Here is a 26,408-nt window from a genome sequence, read left to right on the forward strand (position 1 = left end):
TTTACTTTTTTCCTTCATTGGTCTCGGGTAATAAGTAGTTATTTATTTCCCAAGTAGGCCCCGATTTGTGATAGTACTTCATGTGTCACGTGCTTTGCGTTCTGCCCTAGGTGGCCTACCACCTGCAGAGTCAATACATGGAAGCATAAGAAGAGAATAAGAAATGGTAATGGATCAATGCTTACCCTTGCTGGTAATGAAAAACACAAAATAAGTAACGTATTTGATGTTTTCATCTTTAATAACCAAATACCGGTAATAGTGTGGCTAAGTTGGAACTTTTAGTCATTACTAATGGCAGTTTTATAAAACTCTTTTCCTCTCTTTGGCAAGCACCATTCAACCAAGTAATTCCAATTCTGAGAGTCCATGTGGTATAAAAAGGAAAGAGTAGAGCTTTAGCGTCAAACAAATCCGAGTTTAAATCTTGACTTTGCCACTTACTAAAGATGACCTTCAGTTTCCTCATAATACTTCTGTCTCAGGGTTGGTAGCTTTGTAAAGATGGTCTTTATAAAGTGGTTTCAGAATATGGAAACTAACGTAATGGACCCTTGTGCTATAAGCCCACAGAAAATACTGAGTAATGTAAAATTAAAGAATTAAATTAGATAGGTTTGAAAGAAATCAGAGGAAACTTAAAGCCTGATCAGTGAGCCTTCTGTTGGGGGGGGGGCAGTGCTGGAAACTAGACACTGGTTGGGGCACTGGGGACATGGCCATAGTAAAGATTTGGGATTTTGTTCAAGTATGATGAGAAGCCTTTGGAGGAGGGGTAACACCTAGTCCTGTTTCACCTGGAGTATTTATTTTCCCTTTCTGGAGGATTCCACACACAGCAAATAGTTGCTGAATGTCCAAGTGGAAAGGCCATTATAATAAACTGAGGAATAAAAAGTTTTTAAAGATGTGATCCCACTTCCAATGGAATCATCTTTTGGGAAGACAATGGAAGATTTGATTTCATAAAGCACCACCAGGGAGTATTCATTTGTCACACTGATGTAGTTACCACGTAAGAGTTTCTGTGATGCTTGACACCCACCCCTTCCCAGCCTACCCCCATCCCACACACACAGACAGACAGAAGAGGACTGGACAGGGAGAGGCTGCTTCACCAACTGGCTTTGGAGTTTAGAATTGAGACCCTCACCATTCATAATATTTCCTAATTCCTAATAAAATGGAATTTTAATAATTTTATAATCTAATAATTTAATAACTTAGAATAACTTATAAAATGAATTTTTATTTTAAATAATAATTTAGAGATCATGGTTTGAATGTATTAAGTCCCAGGCAACACATCTTAAAGTGGAAGTGGAGCTAAGTATGAATGTACATTCTCAATCAGAGAACACCGAGAAAAGTTTCTATTTCACCCTAAATCTTTGTTAATCTTTCAAATTGAGACCATTTTAGCAACAATTTTAAATTGGTTAGTAAGATGAAAAGCAGATCTTAAAATACATTTAAAAAAGCATTTTAGGCAAAAATCCAGTTTGTATAGTTCTGTACAATCTGAGGGATAGTCATCTATTTCCTGAAAGGGCTCATGCCTACAGATAAAATAATAAGCATAGGTTACTAATAGGCTGTATCTTTCCCCTCTGCCCCACCTGCTCTTGGAGTGCTTTAATTAGAAAGATACTAACATAGATTAAAGTCTTAGCCATGCTCAAATTCCTCCCTTGACCTGGAGAAAACCACAGCCACTGAGAATCTGTGTTACAAAACATTGTCAAAAGTTTTCTCCAAGTAACACCAGTGAGCTTAAATAGAGCACCCAGGAAGTGACTGCGTGTAAGAGGAAAAGGTGACCTCGATACACACTGATGATTTGACTCGTGTTCTTACCTTCTGGATCAGAGCAGTTAAAGTATCCAGCGCGTCATTTCCATGCAGAAGTGTAACGATGCAGGAGCAGGCTAGGGTAATCCAGATGTAAGCGGAGGACCCTCTTGCCTCTTGCCTCAGTTGGGTATTTATGTACAGGACACAGTAACCGCTGAAACAGTATAGAATTCAAGCAAATCCTTGCATAGTACTTAGAGTCCAATGAGATAAAATGATGGATCAAAGGATTATTTTTGCTTAATGAAGCATTTCGGGTTTTGAGTCTCATTGGACTCAGTTTTCAACAGGATGTTGTCCTCAAGGGCTGGAATTTGGAAATTCCACTACAGCCATATAATCGGTCTGCTCTGATTAATTTAATTGAACCAACTCTTGATGAAGCCCTGCTGGCTTATAATTTAGAAATGGGTAGGGAGAGGGATGGATAATGTGAAGGGTTTTTTCCCCTCTGAAATTAGCTTAGTGTATTAGTTCAGAAAGTAGTCGGTTGCGTCTGATCGTACGCTTTGGTAATCTGAACCATCTGCCTCTCTATACTAAGGAGTTCACCTCTTTAATCCAGCTTACAGCGCACAAACCACTCTTCTGTATCATTATGCCCTTGAATAGATGAGCCTGTGCGAAGTCCTCTGCTTTTAAATGTGTTGCTGTCGTTGAAGATATTTAGAGGTTTTGTGGGGGTTTTATTTCCTTCAGGTTTTGTCTGAGTTCTTGGTATTCTTTTTCTGGGGCAGAAACAATGGCTTTCTTTATGAAAACTATGATAAGTAGTCAGGTAAAGAATTTAGGACTTGGTGGCAGGTCTGAAGAAAAAAAAGAAGAAGGAGGTACATCTGATCCTGCCGCAGCTCAGGGGATGACTAGAGAGGAATATGAGGAATACCAAAAGCAAGTGATCGAGGAGAAGTGAGTACATGCAACTTCCTTTCCTTTTAAAAGCACAAAGAAATTCATTCTGGCCAGACTGTCTTCAGCTCCCCAGTTTCTACCTCTTTGCTCCCCAGTTTCTACGTCTTTGCTCTTTCCTCGTGCTGTTTGCTTCTAACCTGAGGAAAGTCTGTTCTGCTAAAGTGAACCATTTCCTAGCATCAGCAGTTACTATGTCCTACTTGTATGAAGGGAAATGAAAAATACGAAATAAATCTGCATGTTGTCCTGAAAGCCACTGAACACTTTCTGATCCAGACACATTTTAATTGACCTCAATTGTTCAGATGAAAAACTGTGCCTAGATAACTTTACAGTCGTCAGGAAATTCACCCTCCTAGCAAGTAGAAAGCTTTCAAATTGTGAAAAATTCAGACTTTGCACTTGGAAGAGGGCCTTAAAGAACATAGAGTACAGTGTTCTTGATCTTACATGTGCAGGAAAAAAAGCCTAGAAAATACGACATGACAATTATGTCATAAAACTTGGCTTCTCAAAGACTGAATAAATGTGTGGACTGCCTATTATGAAAAACTTAAAGATGGAGAAGAGTACAACAGTATAATGAATGCTCATATATACCTATGGCATAAAGCTAACAGTTGACATTTTGCCATATTTGCTTATAGATGATCATCTGGTTAGATCATAGATAGATACATGGAAACGTAGATAGATACAGAGAACCATTTTTAAAGTAAATTACAGACATCACGATACTTTACCCCTAGATACTTTGGCTATATACCTCCAAAATATAAGGACATTCTTCTGGCTATATAAAATGTAATAAAAATAAAACAGTAACATTTCAGTTGGGTATTATGGAATGTGAATATCACCAATTTTTCACTGCTGAAGACTGATCTTTAAATAAGTGTAATATAGATGTAATTTTTTAAAGTTTAAGGTAGAATTAATTTGAGTCTTAATAAATCAACTGAGTATTGAAGCATCAATCTTGAAGTTCAATGTACATTGTATGTTACAAAAGTATTTCTTTTTGCCACCGTGGCTATTTTGCTAATGGTCAATTACATAATAGTTGCCTGGGTCCTAGATGATTAGAGGTGAAAGGGTTAATGACCTGGAGGAAACTAAGAAAGCATAAAAGCCTGCATTTAATGGAAACCTTGTCTATTGTATTTTTTCCTGAAAGAAATTGTGACTTAAACAACTACCTAGAATGTATTATGCTTGGCTCTGCGGTAAATTTAAGATCAGTTTTTTTTTAAAAATGCAACTGCAAAAATAATGTTTGTGCTAAAATAATACTTAGGCAAAAAAAGGCATCATTCCTTGGCATGTTTTAAAAAAAAAAAGAACACATGTATAATGAAACAGAAGCAGAATAGCACCAAATGTTCTCAGCTCAAGGGGCCCAATAAAAAGAAAATAGAAATATAGACTATATACCTGATATTAAAATATCACTCAGTATGTCCCAGCAATAAATCTGGTCACAGATATGGCATCTGTTTGATTAACTAATGACCTTGTTTTACTTAATTTTATATCTGGACAGATGAAAGACTGAGATAGTCGAATGGGATGGTCAGTCAGTGGATTGGGTTGTTTACCAGCTACTCAGGGGTGTGTGTGTGTGTGTGTGTGTGTGTGTGTGTGTGTGTGTGTGTGTGTGTGTGTGTGTGTGTGTGTGTGTGTGTGTGTGTGTGTGTGTGTGTGTGTGTGTGTGTGTGTGTGTGTGTTATACATTTATGTGATCAACCAATTTAAGCAATAGTAGCAGGACGATGAGGCTGGCCTGCTTTCCCATGGCAAGAGGCATGACTTCCTGTCCATTGCTTGAGTTTTCAAGAGCTTCATCACCTAGAATAGAATACAACATAAAGAAGTAGCCCTCAGGGAACTATACTCAATATTTTGTAATAACCTATAAGGGGAAAGAATCTGAAAAAGAATATATGTATATATATAAAACTGAATAACTGCTGTACACCTGAAACTAACACAACCTTGTAAATCAATTATACTTCAATAAAAAAATAAAATGTATAAATGAGAGCAACTATTACAGTGAAAAAAAATATGATTCCAAAACTTGGAGTCAAGAAATAGAAACCAGTTTAGCCACCTGAAAATGAAAACAGGGAATTTATTTTAAGGCAAATCATGCTTCATGCAAAGATGCTTCACCAAACCCATAACAGAAATCCCCCCAGGCCTCATACGGGCCTGAACCAGGACCAGAGCATTGCTGGGAAGCCACGAGCCCTCGTTTTCAATCTCTTGCCGTGGCTTCCACCTCAGTACGGCTGCTTTGTTCTTTTGGGGCAGTCAGCCCTCTACTTGGTCCTCTACCCAAACCACGTGACCAGTGAAAAATGGCAGCCGACATCCCCCGAATTCACCCATTACAGCTCGAGCCACACTACTGGTCTGTTTCTCAGTCCCAAACCTGAATTCCCAGAGAAGAAAGTCCATTTATCCAGCTTGGTCCAATCCTGTACAGCCAGAGGGCGGGGCCAGGTACATAAATATAGCCTCCAGTAATGCACTTCTTTGGGCAGCTGGGAGAAGAGGTGGTGAATGTGAGCTTCACAGACGTCCCCGAAGGTGTCCACTTCTCTCTGGATCATCTTGAGCAAGGGAGCCCACTTCAAACCAGCACCATCACAAGTCCAATTAGGCCACCCGCAGGGCATTATGGAAATCCATACCCTACCTTGTTTGAGGATGCCTCCCTCCCAACAGGGAAGGGAACACTGAACCTAAGTTGGGGCTTAGAAGGTGACCTTGTTTATTTTATTTTATGTTTTTAAATTTTTACTGGAGTCTGGTTGATTGAGAGTGTTGTGAAGGTGACCCTGTTCAGCTTGTGTAAGAATCGCCGAGGGAGTTTGTTAAAAGTGTTGCTTCTCAATTGTGGGGCTACGATGGAAGCAGGGAGATCATTTAAACGGCCAGGGCCTCTCCAATCAAGTGACCCGGCATAGTATTTATGATAGAGAAAAGTGGACAGGCCATATTCACCGTTTCCTTGCCGGGCAGTAGAGGCCCAGGGAGATTGCTGAATTCAAGAGTAGCTGATTTAAACAGTGCTTGAGCAAAATTAATCTTCCAGCCAGTGACATGCTGGAGCTGACCTACAGCAGCGTGCACTGACTCACGAAAGCTGACTGTGTTCATCTCTCCCCAATTCCTCATTCAGCGACATCAAGTTGATAGTTTGAAATCCGCCTGGGTGGGAGTATTTACACCATGGAAATTGGCAAGTTCTACAAACAGCTTCTTTCCCCAAAGAGCTGGTTGTGATACGTTTGCCAGCACACCGCTGCTTCCAGCTCTTTTGATAGAATACTTTAGTCAACAGACTGCTATTTAAAGAATCACTGCACAAGATACGGTATGGAGTAATGGAACATTCGTGAAGCTGCTATAGTTAAAATGAAAGGCATGGTTATGAGAGATACTGGGAAGAAAAAGTCTGCAAGACTTGGTGGTTTATAAATGGCAACAATGGGAAGAGAGGAGCAGATGTGTTTTCTCCCCTGGACGAAGGCATCGTTTCCAGAACACATCTCTCTTTGGTAAGATTACAGAGAGAACATTTCACAATTGGATTCCCTGCCGTATGTTTAAATGTCCCTGCTTCAGCTGTCAAGGATTTCAAGTGCTTTTTAAAAGTTCCACATTATTGTAGCTCAGAGTTCTGAATTCTATCACAATTTATTGGTGAAATTAAATGAACAGAATAATAACTGAATCTCAGACTCTCAGTCACTGAGTGTAACTGTCTTGTGGAAACACAGCTCTGCAGAGATCTGAAGGAGAACATCCTTTAAAACTCAAAACTGCGGACTTCCCTGGTGGTCCAGTGGTTAAGACTCCACGCTTCCACTGCAGGGGGCGTGGGTTCGATCCCTGGTCAGGGAACTAAGGTCCCGCATGCCGCATGATGTGGCCAAAAAAAATTAAAAACTCAAAAATGTCTTCCACTTTGGGAATGTTGCAGAATCAAGGCAGCATGGGTGGAGACGGACCCAGACCTTAAGTAGATACATGGAAAGTTCACATAAGGGTTTAATAAAGGGCATCAGGAAAGGAAGTAGAAGGAGATGCTAGGGGTTTGCTCCAAACATTTTTTTCCATAAAAATAAGTGTTCTGTAGAATTTAAAACTTATGTCCCAGGTACAAACTATTATGTATAAAATAAGCTACAAGGACATATTGTAACACAACACAGGGAACATGGCCAATATGTTATAATAATTATAAATGGAGTATAACCTTTAAAAATTGTGTGATAAAAGGGGGAGGGGGAAATTCCCTGGCAGTCCAGTGGTTAGGACTCTGTGCTTCCACTGCAGGGGGCATGGGTTCAATCCCTTGTCAGGGAACTCAGATTCCACATGCCACATGGTACGGCCAAAAAAATAAAAATTGTGAATCACGATATTGTACACCTGTAACACAATATTGTACAGCAACTATATTTCAATTTTTTTAATTTAAAAAATAAGTAAAACTTATGTCCCAAGAATAACACTCAACATCCTTTGTCATCAGCTCATACACCTAGCATTTCAGAAGAACTAAATGTGTTGACCCCTAATAAATATAATAAGAAACAATGATTTTTAAAATGTAGCTTCTCTCCACAATGCAGTCGGACTGGGAAGCTGCATTCTTTTTTTTTTTTCAGTTTTGTAAATAAAGTTTTATTGGAACACTGTCATCCGCATTCCTTTACATGTCATCTTATGGCTGCTTTTGTGCTACAAGGGCACGATTGAATATTTAAAACAGAGACACAGGGCCCACAAAAAATCTACAATATTTACTCTTCGGCCCTTTACAGAAAACATTTGCTGACCCCTGATCTAGAATAACCCAGGTCTGATTTTTGCCTACTCTTTTTTTTTTTTTTAACATCTTTATTGGGGTATAATTGCTTTACAATGGTGTGTTAGTTTCTGCTTTATAACAAAATGAATCAGTTATACATATACATATGTTCCCACATGTCTTCCTTCTTGCATCTCCCTCCCTCCCACCCTTCCTGTCCCACCCCTCCAGGCTGTCACAAAGCACCGAGCCAATATCCCTGTGCCATGCTAGCTATCCCACTAGCTATCTACCTTACGTTTGTTAGTGTGTATATGTCCAGAAGCTGCATTCTTAATGAGCGCTCCGGGTGACTCTGATGCTTGTGGTCTCAGGTTGTACTTAGAGAAACATAGTGAGGTCGGGTCTACATCAGGAGTAATCACCCTGCCCCTCTCCCGGGGTGCATCAGAAAGAGATTCCCAGAACTGAGCTGTCTTTGGGATTTAGGGTCTGTACTGAGTTATGATAGTGGAATGACAGACAGAGAGGCAGAAATTTGGGGATGTAGGAAAAACTCCCCTATTTCCCATTTGTCTGCCGGCAGTGGGAACTAAGAAGGTGTGTCCCAGTGTCTGGCTCCCCTGAACAGGGACTGGAATGGCCTTAGCTCTCTTCGTCCTTTGATGCTTTATTCTATTCTTTTACTTGTAGGATGGAAAGAGATGCTGCATTTACACAAAAAAAGGCAGAGAGGGCGTGCCTCAGAGTCCACCTCAGAGAAAAGTACAGACTCCCAAAGGTGAGACACTCAACACGGTAGACATCCAGTCATTTTTTAAGTAATAAGAAATGGAAAGTGTTTGATTATCAGCAAAGGGTCACACTCATGGGTATATATATATATATATATATACACACACACACAGAGATGTACATATATATAATACATAAATATATTTATATGCCTTAATCGTAATTGAGGTATCTGATATAGTGAAAATAGCATTGAACTTGTTCATAAAAACTAGATTCCAGTCTTTTAACCTCTGAACTTGCATTTCCTCTCAACAAAATGGAGTAATACCTGTTTATGTAAATTTATCTAAAGACTATAGAACATCTATACATAGATGCACAATGGGGATAATCATCACAGCTGACATTTCTTGAGCTCCTTCCTAAGTGCCAGGCACTGTTCTAAGTGCTTGGCACATATCAATTCATTTAATCCTCAGGACAGTCTTGTAAGGTAGGTTTCTTAGAGGAAACAGAGGAAGAAAGAGAGTAACTACCCTCTGGCCAAGGGCCATGCTGCCAGGCAAAACAGAGCCCACGGTCTTAACTTCTATGACATTCTTCCTCCACGTCAGAGGAACAATCTCTTCCTTCCTTTTGGAGATGATGTGGTGGTGATGGTCATCACCGAGCACCATCTTATCCATTCTGGCTGAGAGGACAAACTCCTGTGGGCTTTGGTCAAGTAGCTGGTCTCCAAAAGTCATGGGTCTGACTCGTAAACTAAAAACTGCTTGCAAGCACTTCCCTGGTGGTGCAGTGGTTAAGAATCCGCCTGCCAATTCAGGGGACACGGCTTCAAGCCCTGGTCCGGGAAGATCCCACATTCCGCGGAGCAACTAAGCCCGTGCGCCACAACTACTGAGCCCACGTGCCACAGCTACTGGAAGCCCATGTGCCTAGAGCCTGTGCTCCGCAACAAGAGAAGCCACCGCAATGAGAAGCCCGCGCACCGCAACTAGAGAAAGCCCGTGCGTAGCAACGAAGACCCAACGCAGCCATAAATTAATTGATTAATTAAATTTAAACCAAAAAAACTGCTTGCAGTGCCCTCTACTGCACAGCTGTTTTAACTTTGCTGCCTGGGAGGTGGGAACAGGGTATGTTGACATGATCTGGCACAGGGCTCGGAGGCACTGCTCCAGGGCTTGTATCCAGGGGTGACCAAGGGCCTAGTTCCCTGCTCCCGACTCGCTTCTCATTTCCCCTACCTGGGGATCGCCCAGCTCCTCTAAATGACTCCACCTCCACCTTCTGGGTTGGCTGTCCAACTCCCCCTTCCAGAGGGGCACCCTCCCTGAGAGAACATCTTCCACCTGGAGAAGCCAAAGAGATCCTTCCAAAGCACATGGTCTTCTCGCAGGGATGAGAGCCAGCGGGCTGGGCGGTTTAGAAAGTGCAGCTAAACCAGTTGCTTCAGTGGGTCCCCTGCAGATCCCTGGGAAAACTGACTTCAGAAGCTGCAAGCTGTAAACAAAGGGAGCGAGCCCATTGCCCAAGCAAGGGCACTGCTGAAGCCACTGAAGAGGTATAGAGCCCCGCGCCCGGGAGACATTGATCCTAAGACGGACGTGCTCACTGAGGGGGGAAAACTCACAATAAAATTTAAACTCATGTTCATTTGCAACCAATGAATTTCGAAAAGAGTGCCTTGCTTTTTGCCCACCTTATTCCAGGTTAGTACTTTTCCCCACCGGGACTGCATTTTGGGAGTGTGGAGCACTTCTAACACGGTCCCTCCGCTCCTGTTGCCTGAATTTTCTGAAGCTCCCTGGGATGGTTGGGCTGTGTTTAGCGATGTGGCAGCAGATTCACGCCACTCAACTGAAGCCCCGCCCTCCCGCCTCCCGCCTCCCGCCTCCCGCCTCCCGCCTCCCGCCTCCCGCCTCCCGCCTCCCGCCTCCCGCCTCCCGCCTCCCGCCTCCCGCCTCCGGTGCATCTGATGAAAGCACCACACATCTCGTTTGGAAGGAAGCAGAAATAAAGTGCACTTGCGTGCTTGCGCACACACCCCCACACACCATCAACTGGCTGTGTCTCTTCCAGAAAGGTGGGGCTTTTTTGTGTTTTTTAAATTTTATTTACTTTTGGCTGCGTTGGGTCTTCGTTGCTGCACGTGGGCTTTCTCTAGTTGCGACGAGCAGGAGCTCTGCTTCCTTGAGGTGCATGGGCTTCTCATTGCGGTGGCTTCTCTTGCTGCGGAGCCCAGCCTGTAGGCGCGCGGGCTTCAGGAGTTGTGGCTCGTGGGCTCTAGAGCTCAGGCTCAGTAGTTGTGGCACATGGGCTTAGTTGCTCCGCGGCATGTGGGATCTTGCCAGACCAGGGCTGGAACCCGTGTCCCCTGCATTGAAAGGCGGATTCTTAACCATTGCGCCACCAGGGAAGTCCCAAAGGTGGGGCTTTTTAAGAATACATATATATCTGTTGTTGTTGAGGATATATTTTTGACGACTGTTCTGTTGTTTGGTGAAGATATAAGGAGAACTGGCTTTCAATTCTGGCTCTGACATCTGCAATCTCAGATGGTTTTTTAACATATCTGAGCCTCCATTTCCTCATCTATAAAATGGGGGCAGTGATACCTACTTCCTGAGGTCTTTGTCTGAGATAATAAGGTGTGCCTGACGAGGCGAGTGCCTGATGAGTGGAAAGAGCTCCATGGGTGATCACTCTAATTGCTGTTATTATCTCTATGCACAAAAGTTTTATTTCTTGATAATAACAACCAGGGGTCTTGGAGGCCTGGGGTGGGCACACTGATGTTTGTAAACAAGGCAAGAATTGGAGGTCCCTGAACCACAAGCATCTGAGCTTTGTTGGTGAGTCCACGGTCCTGCTCACCTCAGTTCTCAGGGGTGGACACCTTTGGGCTTTGTAAAATGAGTTTGATGCTCTTCAGAGAAAAAATAATTCCCAAATCTCTGAGCCAAGCTGTCCTTTGAAACAAGAGCCTTTCCAACAGAAACTATGGGAAGAGGGGAGAATTATAGCCACATAACGTACAGATTCATATCCTCCCTGGAGCGATAGTGACTCTATCTGCATAGGCTACTGCTCCCTAAAGCCAGCTAGAGGAGGGGGACCCCAAAGAAATCTATACATTGTTAACGATGGAGCCCAGTGTCTTTTGTTGCATGGGTTACTGCTGCCCATGTACCCATTTTTCTACAGCTGTTTGAAATGCACAATGCATGAGAGCCCACCTGATGTTTTCATAGACCCTGAAGGAGACCTTTGAGTTCATCTAAGAATCTAATGCCGCAGCCTCACTTTAGACCTGAGGAAACTGCAGGCAATGGGGGATGGGGGTAGGGGTGCTGTGGCTAAGGGACTTCGCAAAACCCCACAGCTGTGGAGTGACAGAACCAGGATTGGAACTTGGGCCTCTCAACCACACAAAGGAGCATCTTAACACACAAAGGGATTTGGATGTAGCTCCTTCTGGCCCCAAGGTCTCTGCTATTTCTACTCTTAATATTTGAGATGTCCCAAAAGTTTTAGAGTGGTTTGGAGTTCCATGTGGTTTAAAATTATCCTGAGGCTTTGGGGGAAACCGGCACTGCTCACTATTTCAGCAAAGTGTCGCAGAATCCATCCCCCGGAGGACCAAGTGCATCACTTTTCCTGCCCCTGTGTCAGCTGATGGCTTGACCAGAGACCTGGGAGTTGCTGACGCAGTTCCAACACAATTCAAGTAAACAGTGATAGTGTGACTTGAAAGCATTCCACGTGTCATCCTTCACCGCAGAGTTTACTTTCTGGTGGAGGCCTCCCTAGGGCGCTTTATAACATGGCTGGATTTCGTAAAAATGGATGCTATACATAATGTTGCGAGACTTTGCTTATGGTGTGAAAAACCCCAACAACAACTGCCTGCTTTTTTGTAAGCACATGGATATTCTATCTAATCCAATGTGTACTATTCATAACAATGGTAATTAATAGGAAGAATGCCATAAAACGTCACCTGGATCATATTCTGCCTTGTCCAGTTCTCACCAGATGTGGCCGACACCCCAACCTCAAGGCAGGCCTCGGGCTTGGAGTGCAGACCTGCCCCACTTCCTTTGCCTTGAGTGGCTGTCACAAGTTACATGCTCTCCTCCCACCCCTCTGAGGCACAGGGTACAGGGGGCCTTCAACAGCACCCATGGCTGGAAAGGGGCAAGGAGGGACAGACACTTTTCCCAGGCCAAGATCAGCCCAAGGGTGGCTGCTTCCTGTCTGTGCAGACAGGTCACTCCTGTCCAAGCCAGATTCTGGCTTTGGTGTGGTACTCGTGGTAGGAGCCGCTGCCCGCACAGGGACAGGAATCTGGGTCCTTCCAGCTCCCTGGTGTCCCCAGACGCAGCCACAGGGAAATGCACCCGGGCTGCCCCAGAAGAACCACCCCTCAGATGTTCTCAGTTCTTCCCCGGGGACTGTGTGCTGTAGCAAGGGCCGTGGTGGTGCTGAGGAACAGAAATAAATTTCTGGACATGACTTTTTTTTTGAAGCCCATTCTTTTGCTATTAAGGACCAGATTGTGCATTTTGTTCTAAAGCGGTCGCTGCACTAGCGAGCCTGGAAAGGCCTGGTGGGCTCTGCTATGAGCACCTGTCACGAAGCAGGAGGTGGCAGCACACTTGAGGAACAGTGGCGGGTACAGCCTGGGAGGGCAGTGTCTGAGCAGCGGGATCCTCCCCTGGCACGCTGGGAAACAGCTAGAAAACCAAGCGTTGTAGCTGTCTCCGCAGCAGCCAGGATGGTGAGAGATTTTAAAACGACTGACTGTAATTGAGGAAGCATTGAAGGAATTGGAATATTCAGCCTTGAGAGGAGATGACTTTGGGGAAATGACGACCATGGGGGATAGTCATTTCCCAGGCCCAGAATGTCATGCGTTGGTTCTAATATTTGTATCAAGCCAGCTTCTCTAGAGGGGCCCATACTGCTGGCTGGTATGGAACTGGCTGTAACTCTTAGGTCTTTCTTTAATTATTCAGAGGAACCCTTCATAGTGGAACCTTTAGAAAGCCTTCTGAAAAGCATGATGGGAATATAAGTGGTAGGTTTTCATCTCCTAGTTGTTCCAATAAGGAGCAAAAAGGCCCAGGAAGGCCAGGCAGTGCCCATGGGCATCACTGTGATTGGGAAAGGCCAAGGCCATGGCAATGTGTACAGTGAATTGGAGGGAAAGAGATGAGGGGCTGGTTGGTCAGTACTGGACCCTTATGGCAGCCTGGACAGGGCTGAGGGTGGCCTGGGCCAGCAAGGAGGTGGGGAAACAGATTCCCAGGTCATTCCTTGTATCCCCTTCATGGGGCTTGCCATCGTGATTACTGCACTTATCGGATTACTCATCTGATTACACGATTGAAAGGTGGTCATCGTGGTACATATAGACAATAGATTGTTATCCAGCCATGAAACAGAAGGAGATCCTGCCGTTTGTGACAACACACATGGACCTTGGTGACACGATGCTAAGGGAAATAAGTCAGACAGAGAAAGATCCAAGGAGATCTCACTTATACGGAGAACCTAAAAAGTCCAAGCTCATAGATACAGAGAACAGGTTCGTGGTTGCCAGAAGCAAGGGGGGGGGGCGTGGAAAAAACTGGGTGAAGAGGGTCAAAAATACAAGCTTCCGGTTAGAAGGTAAATAAGTCCTGGGGATGTAATGTATAACATGGTGACTGTTTAAAGAAAAAAAAAAAAGGGACTTCGCTGGTGGCGCAGTGGTTAAGAATCCGCCTGCCAGTGCAGGGGACACGGGTTCGAGCCCTGGCCCAGGAGGATCCCACGTGCCGCAGAGCAACTAAGCCCATGTGTCACAACTACTGAGACTGCTCTCTAGAGCCCACGAGCCACAACTACTGAGCCCGTGAGCCACAACTACTGAAGCCCGAGCGCCTAGAGCCCGTGCTCCGCAGCAAGAGAAGCCACCGCAATGAGAAGCCCGCGCACCGCAACAAAGAGTAGCCCCCGCTCGCCGCAACTAGAGAAAGCCCATGCACAGCAACGAAGACCCAACGCAGCCAAAAAAAATTAATTAATTTTATTTTATTTTTTTTAAAAAGGTCATCAAAAGACATGAGTAGGACAGACATGGTATCGTCATTAGCAACGACCATGACCTCAGGATAGGCGGGCACATGGGAGAAGCTCACACTCCGCCCCTTCTTCTGGCCTCTCTAAACTCTTCCCGGGGCAGGTGTGGATTCCTACACTGCCGCGGCGCTTTGGCTGCTTGGTCCCAGGGTCTGAGCTGCATTTCTCTCTTTTTTTTTTTTTTTTTTTTGCGGTACGCAGGCCTCTCACCGCTGCGGCCCCTCCCGCTGCGGAGCACAGGCTCCGGACGCGCTGGCTCAGCGGCCGTGGCTCATGGGCCCAGCCGCTCCGTGGCATGTGGGATCCTCCCGGACCGGGGCACGAACCCGTGTCCCCTGCATCGGCAGGTGGACTCTCAACCACTGCACCACCAGGGAAGCCCTGCACTTCTCTTTTTATTAAACATTTTTGATATACAGAAAAGCACATATCATGGGTGTACACTCAATGCATCATCATGAAACTCATGCAAATCAAGGGACTTGCCCAAGGACTCAAAGTTCCCCTGAGCCTCTTTGGTCTTTTCCCAGTACTTCTTCATGCTCCATTCTTCCCCCACCCCCTCCAAACCGTGTGTCTCCACCCAGGATGGCAGACTTGAGAACTGAACACAACCGTCTAACAAAGAAAATGGTGCTGGGCGGAAAGCAAGGCTCACCAGGACCTTATTGGGCTCCTGATAACAACCTTCCCTCCCCTCGTGGTTTGCAGAATCCTCAGCCCTGCTGCCGTCTTATAAAATCCATGTTGGGTAAACAGCCGAACTAATACTATTAACAGCCCACAGGTGGTTGGACACATTCACCAGGTCCTCCAGCTAACGAGGGGGGACCCCTGGGGGCCTCATTCACAGTTCCTCACGGTCACTCGCAGCGGTTACATAACCGGCAGGAGCGGATTCTGGGCCCGTCCCCTCACCCAGGCCCAATGGAGAGCGGATTTGAGGAAGATGTCTTCCCAGGAGCCGTCAGGTCTAATGAGGATAACTGTGTCACATTTTGGAATTAGAACTGTATTTTCTAAAGAAATTATTTGGCTGCTGTTTCCTGTGAAAAAGAGTTTCAGTCGATTGCCGACGGGGCAAAGGAAATGTGGCCTCTGAAAGCAGGAGTGTAGCCCTGGTGTCCGGCAAACAGCACAGGCCTCCTCTCCGGGTTTATTGTTCACCGTCAAGGTCAACCCCGTTGGTCGTACCCTTGTCTTTGGATGGCCACTTTTCACTCATCACATAAGGAGTCAAATAAATGCAAGCATCAAATCACAGTAATCAGACGTGTTTGTGGGAAAGTATATCCGTCGTGAGGACGTTCACGTCCACCCTTATGTTGGTTTCCTCTGGTTTTCAAATTCCCGGTAATCAGGGGACTTCAACTGCTTAAAGTAACCCATGATGCTCATGTTAGATTTGGGTCTCATTCCACTAATGATCGTCTGTCCTGTGTCTTCAGCGTTTCCTCCCTATGGGCCTCTCCTTTATAAAAGAGGTCAAGTCTCTCCCAACTAAAGCAAACAGCACTTTGAACGTGGCTTTCTGGGCATCTTCCTAAATTACTTGTTCCCACTGCTCTGCCGAAGGCTGCCTCCTGCCGACGCTCGGTGGTCGGTCTCAATGCGGTAGATGGTTCCTCTCTTTCCTTTGGGGACCTCCTCCTGGAGCAGCTCTTCCTGGGGCAGAAATTTCTTTGCCTCCTTTAGCTCATTGCTTCCTCCTTGGAGCCCTGTCTCTCCTCAGCTTCTGGATACAACCCTTCTCATTCTCCTTCTCCTGAAACTGTTCCTTCTCTGTCTCTTTCAAGGGTTACCCTTCCCCTGACTGCCCCCAAATTTCCAAATATCCCAGGTTGTTTCCTCCATTGCCCTTTGTCCCACTCAAGCCATCACATTCTCCCTGAATGGCTGCGTCTTCTATTGCTTTCACCTGCCACTTAGGTGTGTGTTGATGACTCCAATCTATCCCGCCTTCCTAGACCTTCTCCCTAAATTTCACCGCTGCGTCCACCTCTGCTCGGGCACCTCTTAGCTCGGATCCAGGACAGACACCGATCCTCCCCCAGCCCTGCGCCTCCTGCAGGCTCCACCTCCACCGAGGGCTCCCCCCCAGCACTCCCCCTGGAGTCACCCTTGCCTTGTCCCTCCTCCTCCAGCCCCACATACAGCAAAGCACCAGGTCACCGTCATTTCACCTCATAAGTCATTCTCAGCTCATCCCCAAGTGCAGGGCTCGTCACTTCTCAGCAATTTTACTACAATACGTCAAGGAGATTGTTGACTTTCTCTTGCTTCCCTCAGAATTGCAGAGTGAGGTTTCCAAAATGCAAACTGATTTTGTTCCTCCCGTTTTTTATATATATATATTTTTTTAATTAATTTATTTTTTATTTTATTTATTTTTGGCTGCGTTGGGCCTTCGTTGCTGCGCGCGGGCTTTCTCTAGTTGCAGCGAGTGGGGCTACTCTTCATTGCGGTGCGCGGGCTTCTCATTGCGGTGGCTTCTCTTGTTGCAGAGCACAGGCTCTAGGCGCGCAGGCTTCAGTAGTTGTGGCACGCGGGCTCAGTAGTTGTGGCTCGCGGGCTCTAGAGCGCAGGCTCAGTAGTTGTGGCGCACGGGCTTAGTTGCTCCGCGGCATGTGGGATCTTCCCAGACCAGGGCTCGAACCCGTATCCCCTGCATTGGCAGGTGGATTCTTAACCACTGTGCCACCAGGGAAGTCCCCTCCTCCCCTGTTTTTATAAAATAAAAAAAAAAACAACAACGAAGGTTTACCATGACTTTTCAGAATAAAGTCCAACCCCCTTGGCCTGTACTCCATGATGTGGCTCCTAACTTTCCAGCCTCACTTCTTGCTCCCCCTTGCCTGGACTATACTACTCTCCTGCTTCGCGTCCCCTACACCCTGCTCCCTGTGACCGCTTTCCTTCCTGTAAGACGTTGGTCTAGTGCCATTTCTTCCAGAAACTTCCATGACGTCCCTCCCCTCCCCCTCCTCCATGCTCGCGTAATACCTGAGTGCAAGTCTCTTATGCCACCTTTCCAGCCTGAATACTCTCACCTGCTGGATTGTGTGCTTCTTAACAAAGGAGCTGAGGTTTTGTCTCTGTCATCAGGGCCTTGCATGGTGTCTGACATGCAGAAGCTGCACACACACACACACACGCACACACACACACCACGCACACATACATATGCACATGCTACACACAAACACATAGACACACACACACACACACACACACACACACACACACACAAAAGGTTTGCTGAATGATCGATGTCATAGGGAAAAAAGGAAAACAGAAACACACCCAAAGAACAAAGCATCAAAAACAGCAGAAGGAATCTATCAGCCATAAGAGTTACATTCAAATCAATTTTCATGAAAAGAACAAGACTGGATTTGACATTATGATTTTGTATAAAATACAGAATTACTTTATATAATAATTAAGATGTCATATTTTTTTGCAAATAGAGGCAGTAATACATTTTAAATAAAGCCACAAGATTTTTCTCTGAAAACAAAGGTGCCCCTCTTTCTAGCCAATTCAAAATGTATATGTAAGTCAAGCCAAATTAATAAGAGAAAACAGTTCCACAATGAACCCTAATCCTATTAACAGAATTGTCAGTCTAGGTTAGTCACTGAAAAATAATGTCATGCTCCCTGCTGAGCTATACGATTTAGTTACACCTGGTGTTTGTCTGCTGTATTAAGGGCATCGTTCACTTTGAACAAAGATGAAGATAGAAGAAAATCTATCAGTAGAGTTTCTTTAAACGTAATGCATTGAAAGCTCCATTAGAACTGAATTTGAAAGTTGCCTCTAACAAACAGATTGGATTCTGTGAAGCTTTCTTTGCCCGCCTTCTTCAGATCAGGAGCTCTCAGGGCTGCCTGGCCGGGTCCCAGACACTGAAACCTCCTGCTTCTGAGCAGCTGTTTCTGGTGGCAGCACAGGGAGGCCATCAGAGGCCCATTAGGGGCTGTCCCTTCCCGCTCCTCCCTTTGCTGGCCTAGTTCAGTTGCTCCTTTTACTCACGCCCTTGAAAGAGCCGTGGATTGAAGGTCCTGGGGGGAACCTGGGAAGGGAAGAAAGTCATCGGATCTGGATGTGTCGCTTAGCCGCACTTTCTCACTTAATCCTCACAGCCACCCTGGAAGGTAGGTAGATATCATCTCCCCTTCATAGATAAGAAGAGTGGCTCAGAGAGGGAATGGGACTTCCCAAGGTCACACAGCTGGTAAATGGCAAGATTCAACTCCAAGCCAATCCGACCCACTGGCCACATTTTCCTGCGAGACCTGGCAGCAGGGCTGGTTTCTTGTCCCCTAACAAGCAGAATGACATTTATGCAAGTATCTTCACCTCCCAGGACCTCGGTTTCCTTATCTGTAAAGGAGAGGCTTGGACAAGCGGCCTCTAAGAGCTTCTTGAGTCCCTCTGGAACGTCTGTGTAAAGGAAAGAAGTTTAAGATGTACACAGTGGGGACATTTCATCCCACGAGGGGCCCTGTGTGTGCACCCTCTCAATCAAACATTAAAAACTGACGGCTGGGAGACTTCCCTGATGGTGCAGTGGTTAAGATTCCGCGCTCCCAGTGCAGGGGGCCCAGGGTTTGATCCCTGGCCAGGGAACTAGATCCTACATGCATGCCGCGACTAAGAGTTCTCATGCCGCAACTAAGGAGCCCGCCTGCGGCAGCTAAGACCTAGCACAACAAAATTAATTTTTTAAAAAACTGAAAACTGTATTCGAGGAGTCAAATCCACAGCCTCTGTCCCATTCTGGGTGTGCTGAGGGCTCTTTAAGTAGCTAAAGAGGGAAAGACGGTGTGGTATAGCAGAAGTTGCAGCTAGCAAGCCCGGGACAAGGTCTCAACACCAACTCATGCGTTAGAATCACCCGGGGAAGCTTTTTAAAAACTCTATTGCCTGGGTCTTTGCCACAGATCCCTAGAGCCAAATATGGGGGTGGGGCCTGACCATCGTGGTTTTCGACACTTTACAAAGGATTCAGAGGTACAGAGAGGGTCGAGAACCACTGTCCCCAGGGAGAAAACATAAACTCAGTTCTTCAGCAGCATCTGATCAGAGCAAGGATGAGGATTTCTGCTGAAGCCTAGCCCCCAAGGGCCTCACACCCACCTCCCTCCTGGTCCAGCCCGAATTCCTCCTTACTTTCGGCAAAGCAGGCCATGCCCCCTTTTCCTCTCTATAGAGGCGTTTTTTGACTGGCTGTATCCTTTGATCTACACCCCACACTCCCAATGTCTTGTAAGCTCCAGCAGGATGGGAGCCAGGGGATGCTGTCCCCTTGCCTAGGGGCCAGAGTGGCTGCCTCACTCATCACCAGTACAGTGAGGGGCGGTTTGTGAAAACAGGTAACTGCTGACATTGGAGATCCTCAGAAATAGGTAAAACATCAAATATTAGATCCACTCGTCCACGGGAAAGAAATCCATTAATCCAGCGGTTTGGTGTCCTGTGGACCAAAAATAAGGAAACAAAGCAAAATCAAAGCTACCTTGTATCAAACAGACTGGTGTGTGCTTGTACACCAAGCTTGACTGACTGGACTCTTAAGTGGTAAATACTCAGCCTTTTGATCATATAACCGTGTAAGATAGTTTATCATCATATCTCCAGTTTGGTACAAGATGAAGGCCAGTTTATCAAGATGAGGATGTAGGAAGTCTGAATCCAGCGTCGTGCTTACCCTTCAGAGAAAGGTCAGAAATCAGTCACAGGGAATAGCAATGCAGGCTAAGGGGCTATTTAAATAATGGGGCATTCAGCACTGGCAATTAAGATTATAAATCTGGTTAAAAAGCAAGAGATTAAAACTGATTCTGGTCAGCCAGGATAAAAATAATTAGCTCTTAACTGCATTAAACAATAGCGCAAGTTGATAAGCTTTCTAGAAAAGAGACTTCTGAAACAGAACCCCGAAGAATGAAGTATAGCCTATAGTTCCTCTTTCTATGCTGGTTCACTTCACTTTTTCCCTCACTCACTCACTCATTCATTCATTCATTTATTCACCTACACCATGGTTCTCCGCGCCAAACTTCCCCTCCCTCCCTGGAGCTGATTTGTATTGGCTGTAACTGCGTTTGTGCTCGTGGGCTGTGATGAGGCATTGCTGCCTTTTCCTGATGCGTGAACTCTGTCAAAATATTCCTAGCATTCCCAACCTGGAGCAGCAGAAAGTCAGGAGAAGACTTTCACTGTGTGGATGGTAGACAAGGTCCTATCGGCAGGGTGGTTTGTCACGCAAGGGAGAGACAAGGCCCAGGGTCCACGGTATAAATCCCATAGACGGGCCTGAATTGCTTGCTCTGTCCCGATTTGTTTCTTAAGGGCTGGTACTCTTCCACCCTCTCTTTCACTGTGCATGCCTTTTTTCTCCCAGGGATCCTTTCGGCAGGGATCTTGACGCCGTGCTGCGCTTTTTCCTCTAAAATATTAATAACCACAGCTGCTGTTTGTCCAGAGCGGAGACACTTACAAGGCCGTTTCACAATATGTCTCGTTCAATCTGCTCAGTAATCCTCTGAGGGTTCCACCTGGTGGGCATCAAATTGTAAGGTGACTTGCCCAAGGTCACGCAGTGGGCGAAGGACAGACCCGGTCTCCCGACTCTAAACCCAGTCTTCCCACTGTCATAGCCCCCTCTGCAGATAGGGGTCGGGGTTGGCTGCAGCTTTTTGCAAGTGGGAGGGACCCTAACCCTTGGCCTGTCCTAGGTCTACAGCTGACACAGTGCTAATGAGTCTGGGAGTTCAGGTTTCGTTCCAGAGGACTTCATTTTGTCCTCTAGACCTGCCTGGTTGTCTTACGCTTAGTTACGATGTGCCCAGGGCACAGGCTGCAGCCCAAGAAAATTGATTCCAGGACTAGAATCATCACTTGCAGCAATGGTGCTTTGATGCACAGTCAGTAGCGTTGTCCTTCCAGAAGGATGGTGGTCACAGGACTCTCTGACCACAGCCATTGACCACACCCAGTGCCGCCCTGAGGCCGGACAAACAGCACCACCAGCCCCCGGCCCTGTGCTTTAGAAGACGCTCCTCTGTTCCTCCACTGGCCACACCTTCACAAGGGGTGAGAAGTCTGCGGCCAAAGGCACAGGCCTGCCCACACCCCTCTTGTAGACCACACTCTGGCTGCCCAATGCCCTGAACTCCCTGCCTAAATGCATTCTGGGGCCTGCCCAGGCCTCTGCACCAGGTCTGTCCTCTCGAGGGTACACTGAGCTGCTGGCCTGAGTACCCCTGGGCCTGAAAAGTAGGGTGGCGGTCTGCATACTGGAAACCATACACACAAGCTTCCCATGGAAGGATGGAACCAGAGACTGGGGAAAAAAGAGGTACAGGTCTAAGCCAGGGACCTCTGTCAGTATTTATCCTCTGTGTCCCACAAACATTAGGGTGAGCCTGACAAGGGGTAAGGGGAGCTGGACCCTCTGGGCAGGTTTCTCCCAAAATTGAGGGCCTAGTGCTGAAAGGGAAATGAATAGGCCCAGTTTGCTAGGAACGCTGAGCCTCTGGAGTGAAGGTAGGGAGGGTTCATTCCCAGGCCTGAGGTAAGGGGCCAAGAGAGCGAGGCCTTCTGATGGGGCTGAGCACCACGTGCAGAGTCAAGACTATGCAGTGCAAATCCCCCTCCCCCTCCCTCTGAAGGTCATTACATTCAGCAGTATCTACCTTTAATTATATATAATTATATATATGCTTAATATTTTCCAGATAATTCAGTTATCATTTAATTACTCTTCTGTAACTCTTAGGCAAATAACATAACCCCAATTTATAAATAAGGAAATAAAGCTCAGAGAGGTAGTGTTAGGTGCCCAAGGTCACACAGCCTGTAAGCGGTGGCAGTAACCTTCATGCTCAGGTAATCTGATTCTCAAACCAACACTTGACCTCTAGGCTGCACTGCCTCCAGCAGAGCGTAAACATAAACAAGTCAGTAGCTATGAAACAGAGCTCTTGACAGTAGAGAGGGCCTGCACATTCAAGTGTTGTTAACGCTGCTATAGTCCCTGACAACGGGCTCACCGAGTCATTCAATAAACATCTATTGTCCGTGGCGACACGCCAGACACTCCGCTGGGTTCTGAGACTTACTGATGAGTAAGTTACAGCCCCCTGTCTTCAAGGGATGTGGAGCGGGGCTTCTTAAACTTTAGCAAGCACCAGAATCACCAGGAGGGCTTGCTAAATCACAGATGGCTCGGCCCACGCCCCCAGCTTCTGAATCAGCAGGTCTGGGTGAGAATGTGCTTTTCTAACAAGATTCCAGGACATGCTGCTGTGGCTGGCCCCGGGACCCCACTTTGAGAACCACTTGGCTAGAAGTTGTGCCGACCCAGATCCCCTCTGTGAGTTGGGAGGCAAAGTGGAACCCCACTACCCTCCCTTCCCTGGGCCAGTGGAAGGAGGTAAAAATAAACCCGAACTGGTCCAAAGCGGCAGAGGCAGAACACTGAGCTGCCTGGTGAAGAGGGTGCTGGGGAGCACCGGCCCGGGAGCCCTCCTGAGTGCCTCGGGTCTCTTTGGGCACCAACTGGCTGGCTCGCTGGCCCTTTGGCCCCTCTAGCTGCCTGTCCCTCCAGGCCCCCAGCAGCTATTCTGTCCATGTGCAGAGATCTTATTACGAACAAGAGGGGCGGGGGTACCAGAATTCCCAGCAATGCCTTTGCAAATCGTGTATGTGTGCGCAGGGGTCCCGCAGTTACGTGAACTGAGAATCACCAGGAGGCCCTGCTTTCCCTCCCGTCCCTGTAAAAATGCCCTGAGGACCATCCTCAAAGGGATGCCTCAAAGGGCAACCTCGAGGGAAGGTAAATAAAAAATAAACAGAAATGGAGGATTGGCTGGGAGCCCCTGGGGATTAACTAATTAATCCCCACACCAGTTTGACGAGGAACTAATTAATCCGTTAAGCGCCTTGAGGGGAAGAGGCCTGGCCAAGTGCACAGAGAAGCTTCTCTCACCTGGGGAGTCCACACTGAGAGTCGCCATTCCCAGGGGTCTCCAGGGAGGGCCTGGTGAAGACCACGCCGCCCAAAGGCATCCTCGTCTTCTCAGCATCAGAAGTCGGCCTCCCGAGGTGGGGAAAGAAAGCAAGGGAGTAAATATGAAGAGGGAACTCTGTGGAGGGCAGGGCAGGTAATCTAGAAGTTTCGCGTTGGAAGGTGAGCCGCTGAGCTCCATGACCGCGTGTGGACAACACAAAAAAAGAGCTCAGAGCTGCTGAACAGGATCGGCAGAGACACCACGTCAGATCCTTCCAGACAAAACTGAGACTTCTCTCTTGGGCTGGCTAACTGCCTCTGTGAAGCTAGCTCCACTGTGTTGGCAAAAGGAAAATAACTGAGCAGGGGCCAGCGATGGGGGAACCTGTCCATCACGGCCGAGCTGAGGCATCCGCCCTGGTGCCTCACATCCTCATCTGTCGATGGTGCCCTGGGGCTGCCAACATGATGGCATACCCTGCCCAGAGGGGGTTTTTACAACCTCATCCTGAGCGAAGTTCACATTGTTTTTGCCTAAACTGAAGTTTTCTGGGGGGAAAATATCAAAAGTCCTTTGCTGCATTTTGTAACAAATTATGTCAACTTTTAATGTTTAGAATAAATCTTTTTGAGTTAAAAAAAAAAAAGTCGGCCTCTCAACCTGTTTCTGGAGCCAGGCTTGCTGTCACTTTACCCAGAGAACCAAATAAAAGGAGCCCTGGGGAAAGGCTGTGGTCTCCAGCCTCTCGAAGGCCATCGGAGACGTCTGGAGCTACAGAGCATCAGAAGTGGGGACTTGGCGGGTGCCCAGATCTTTCTCCAATCAAATCAAGGCAGTCTGCTTAAGACTGAGATGATCATTTTGCCTTTGTGTGGTTTTTCATGCCCTTTGGTAACAAATTCCAGGCTGGTCACCACATCCTTGAGGTGGGCCCTACAGTCTGCTTAGATCTTTCCCACCACTTAGACCACAAGATCACTTAGCTCTTTCCCATCATTCGCTTTTCTGGTGCTCTTTTTAAACTTCTGTGTCCCCAAAGCCCAGTTTCCCTCACGTCACAACCTCAGAAATTTATATCTGAGACCTCTCAGAAAATTATATCCAAGAGCAGTCATCTGAGAAAGGAAACCTTTGCCTTTCCCAGAGAAACTTTTTCTCTAGATTCTTCTCTGTTACAAAACAAAGGGCTCTGCAGCCTAAGGGTAAAGGGATTTCAGAGGCCAGGCGGCAGGAACTAAGAGCTCGTGGGACAGCCACAGCTAGGACCACAAAAGGAAATTGTAAGGCATCGGCGACACGCAAGGCTAGACGGTGCTGGACGATTCACTTAACAAGCAGTGCGCCAGACTCGCTTCCAGGTGATAAGGATGTAAAGTTGAGTTTGAGGCGATTCTGTGTCTAGTAGAAGGGAGGGAAGGGGCGATGGTTAAACAGACGTTGCCCCTGAAGAGAGATGGCTGGATCGAGGGAGCACTGTCTGGCCCTGTGAACCCAAACCCCACCCTCCAGAGTGGGATCCCTGAGTCACAACAGCCTGGGGCTGATAGACAACAAAGCTTGCAGAGCTGCCCTGAGGCGGAGTTGGTTAAACTTTTGGGGCATCAGCACGATAGGAGAGGGATTCTTCAAATGCAGATCGCTGGACCCCCACCCCGGAGTTTCTGATTCAGTAGGCCTAGGGTGGAGGCGGGGAATTTGTCTTTCTAACATGCCCGGTCCAGGGACCACACTTTGAGAACCACTGTGCTAGAAGGTTCCAATCGACCCAACTGCAGTGAAAGGGGGTTGGGGGTCTCAACCGGCATGTCTGGCCTCCATAACTGGTACCAGGCCCAGGCTCTGCTGCGAGGTGGCCAAATGTTCCATTCCCTCCATCCATCCGCAACAGACCTCTATCTCCCTGCTGCTTTCAGGATTTGTGTGTTTGTTTTAGAATGGCTTCTCCATCTCCGTGTTTGTTTTGCCGCACAGAGTGAAATGGACGAGAACCAAATCCAGATGGCTGGAGATGATGTGGATTTGCCCGAAGATCTCCGGAAAATGGTGGATGAGGATGAAGAAGAGGAAGAAGATAAGGATTCTATTCTCGGGCAGTTACAGAATCTCCAGAACATGGACTTGGATTCCATCAAAGAAAAAGCCCAGGCCACCTTCACGGAGATCAGGCAGACAGCGGAGCAGAAGTGTTCTGTGATGTGAGGGGCAGGGCAGGCATGGAGGAGGCGGCCAGGTGAGGGTGGAGGTGACCTCTCCCCCGTGGAGCATCTCAAACCGCATAGGCTTTAACGCAGTGAACAGTTAGGAAAACCATATGAAAAGCTCTCTACAGACACATAGCTTGGTTGTTCTAAATGTTCCCGGTAGAACGATTAGCTAGCACCTTCCAGCAGGAATCATACTGTCCTTTTAGTTATAAGTGTGGTCAAGCATGACCTTTCAGCTGTGAATGTTGCAGAACACACCTCTGCTTAAAGATCTTCAGGACAGCCAGGAAGAAACAAAAGCGAGTGGCATTTCATCCATGACTTCCTTCTCAGAGGGCAAGGTCTCACCCTGTCCAACAATTAGCAGGACTCCAGGTCCCTTCAGAGAAAGATGTGGAAGGTCAGGGCGCCCACTGGGGAGCCCAGGCTGCAGGCTCAAGGGCTGTCAAAGATCACACCACCTCTCACTCCAGGCTTCTTGATGTCATTGATGCTTCTCGTCAAGTTTTGCGTGAAGCCAAGGAGCAGGGATGGGGTAGAAGATGAGAAGGAGGCAGAGACTAGACTTCGCCAGCATCTGCCTTGGAGACCATCATTCTAGAAGCATGTGAAGAATGGATGTGGGTGGAGGCGGGAAGTTGGGGGGAAGGGGAGGTGGAAGCTAGAGGCAGGGGGGCAACTGGAAAGGCTACCGCTGTTGCTGTATTCAGTGGCATC

General features: G+C 46.9%; 1 protein-coding gene across 1 annotated transcript; it reads left to right on the plus strand.

Annotated features, from left to right (window-relative positions):
* Nucleotides 1–2,596: 2,596 nt before the first annotated feature.
* On the plus strand, nt 2,597–25,686 carry CPLX4 (complexin 4). The gene is made up of 3 exons (XM_060121558.1): nt 2,597–2,763; nt 8,288–8,375; nt 25,459–25,686. Exons 1-3 carry the CDS (start codon nt 2,597–2,599, stop codon nt 25,684–25,686), a joined length of 483 nt encoding a protein of 160 aa, XP_059977541.1.
* Nucleotides 25,687–26,408: the final 722 nt, after the last annotated feature.

This window comes from Lagenorhynchus albirostris, chromosome 14, assembly GCF_949774975.1.
Source record: "Lagenorhynchus albirostris chromosome 14, mLagAlb1.1, whole genome shotgun sequence".
Taxonomy (NCBI): Eukaryota; Metazoa; Chordata; class Mammalia; order Artiodactyla; family Delphinidae; genus Lagenorhynchus; species Lagenorhynchus albirostris.

Excerpts from the sequence above, each read along its gene's own strand:
- CPLX4 (XM_060121558.1), top strand. The coding sequence starts at position 2,597 with ATGGCTTTCTTTATGAAAACTATGATAAGTAGTCAGGTAAAGAATTTA. Across the intron at positions 2,764-8,287 it reads AAGCAAGTGATCGAGGAGAA|GATGGAAAGAGATGCTGCAT; the intron begins GTGAGTACATGC and ends TTTTACTTGTAG. Across the intron at positions 8,376-25,458 it reads AAAAGTACAGACTCCCAAAG|AGTGAAATGGACGAGAACCA; the intron begins GTGAGACACTCA and ends TTTGCCGCACAG.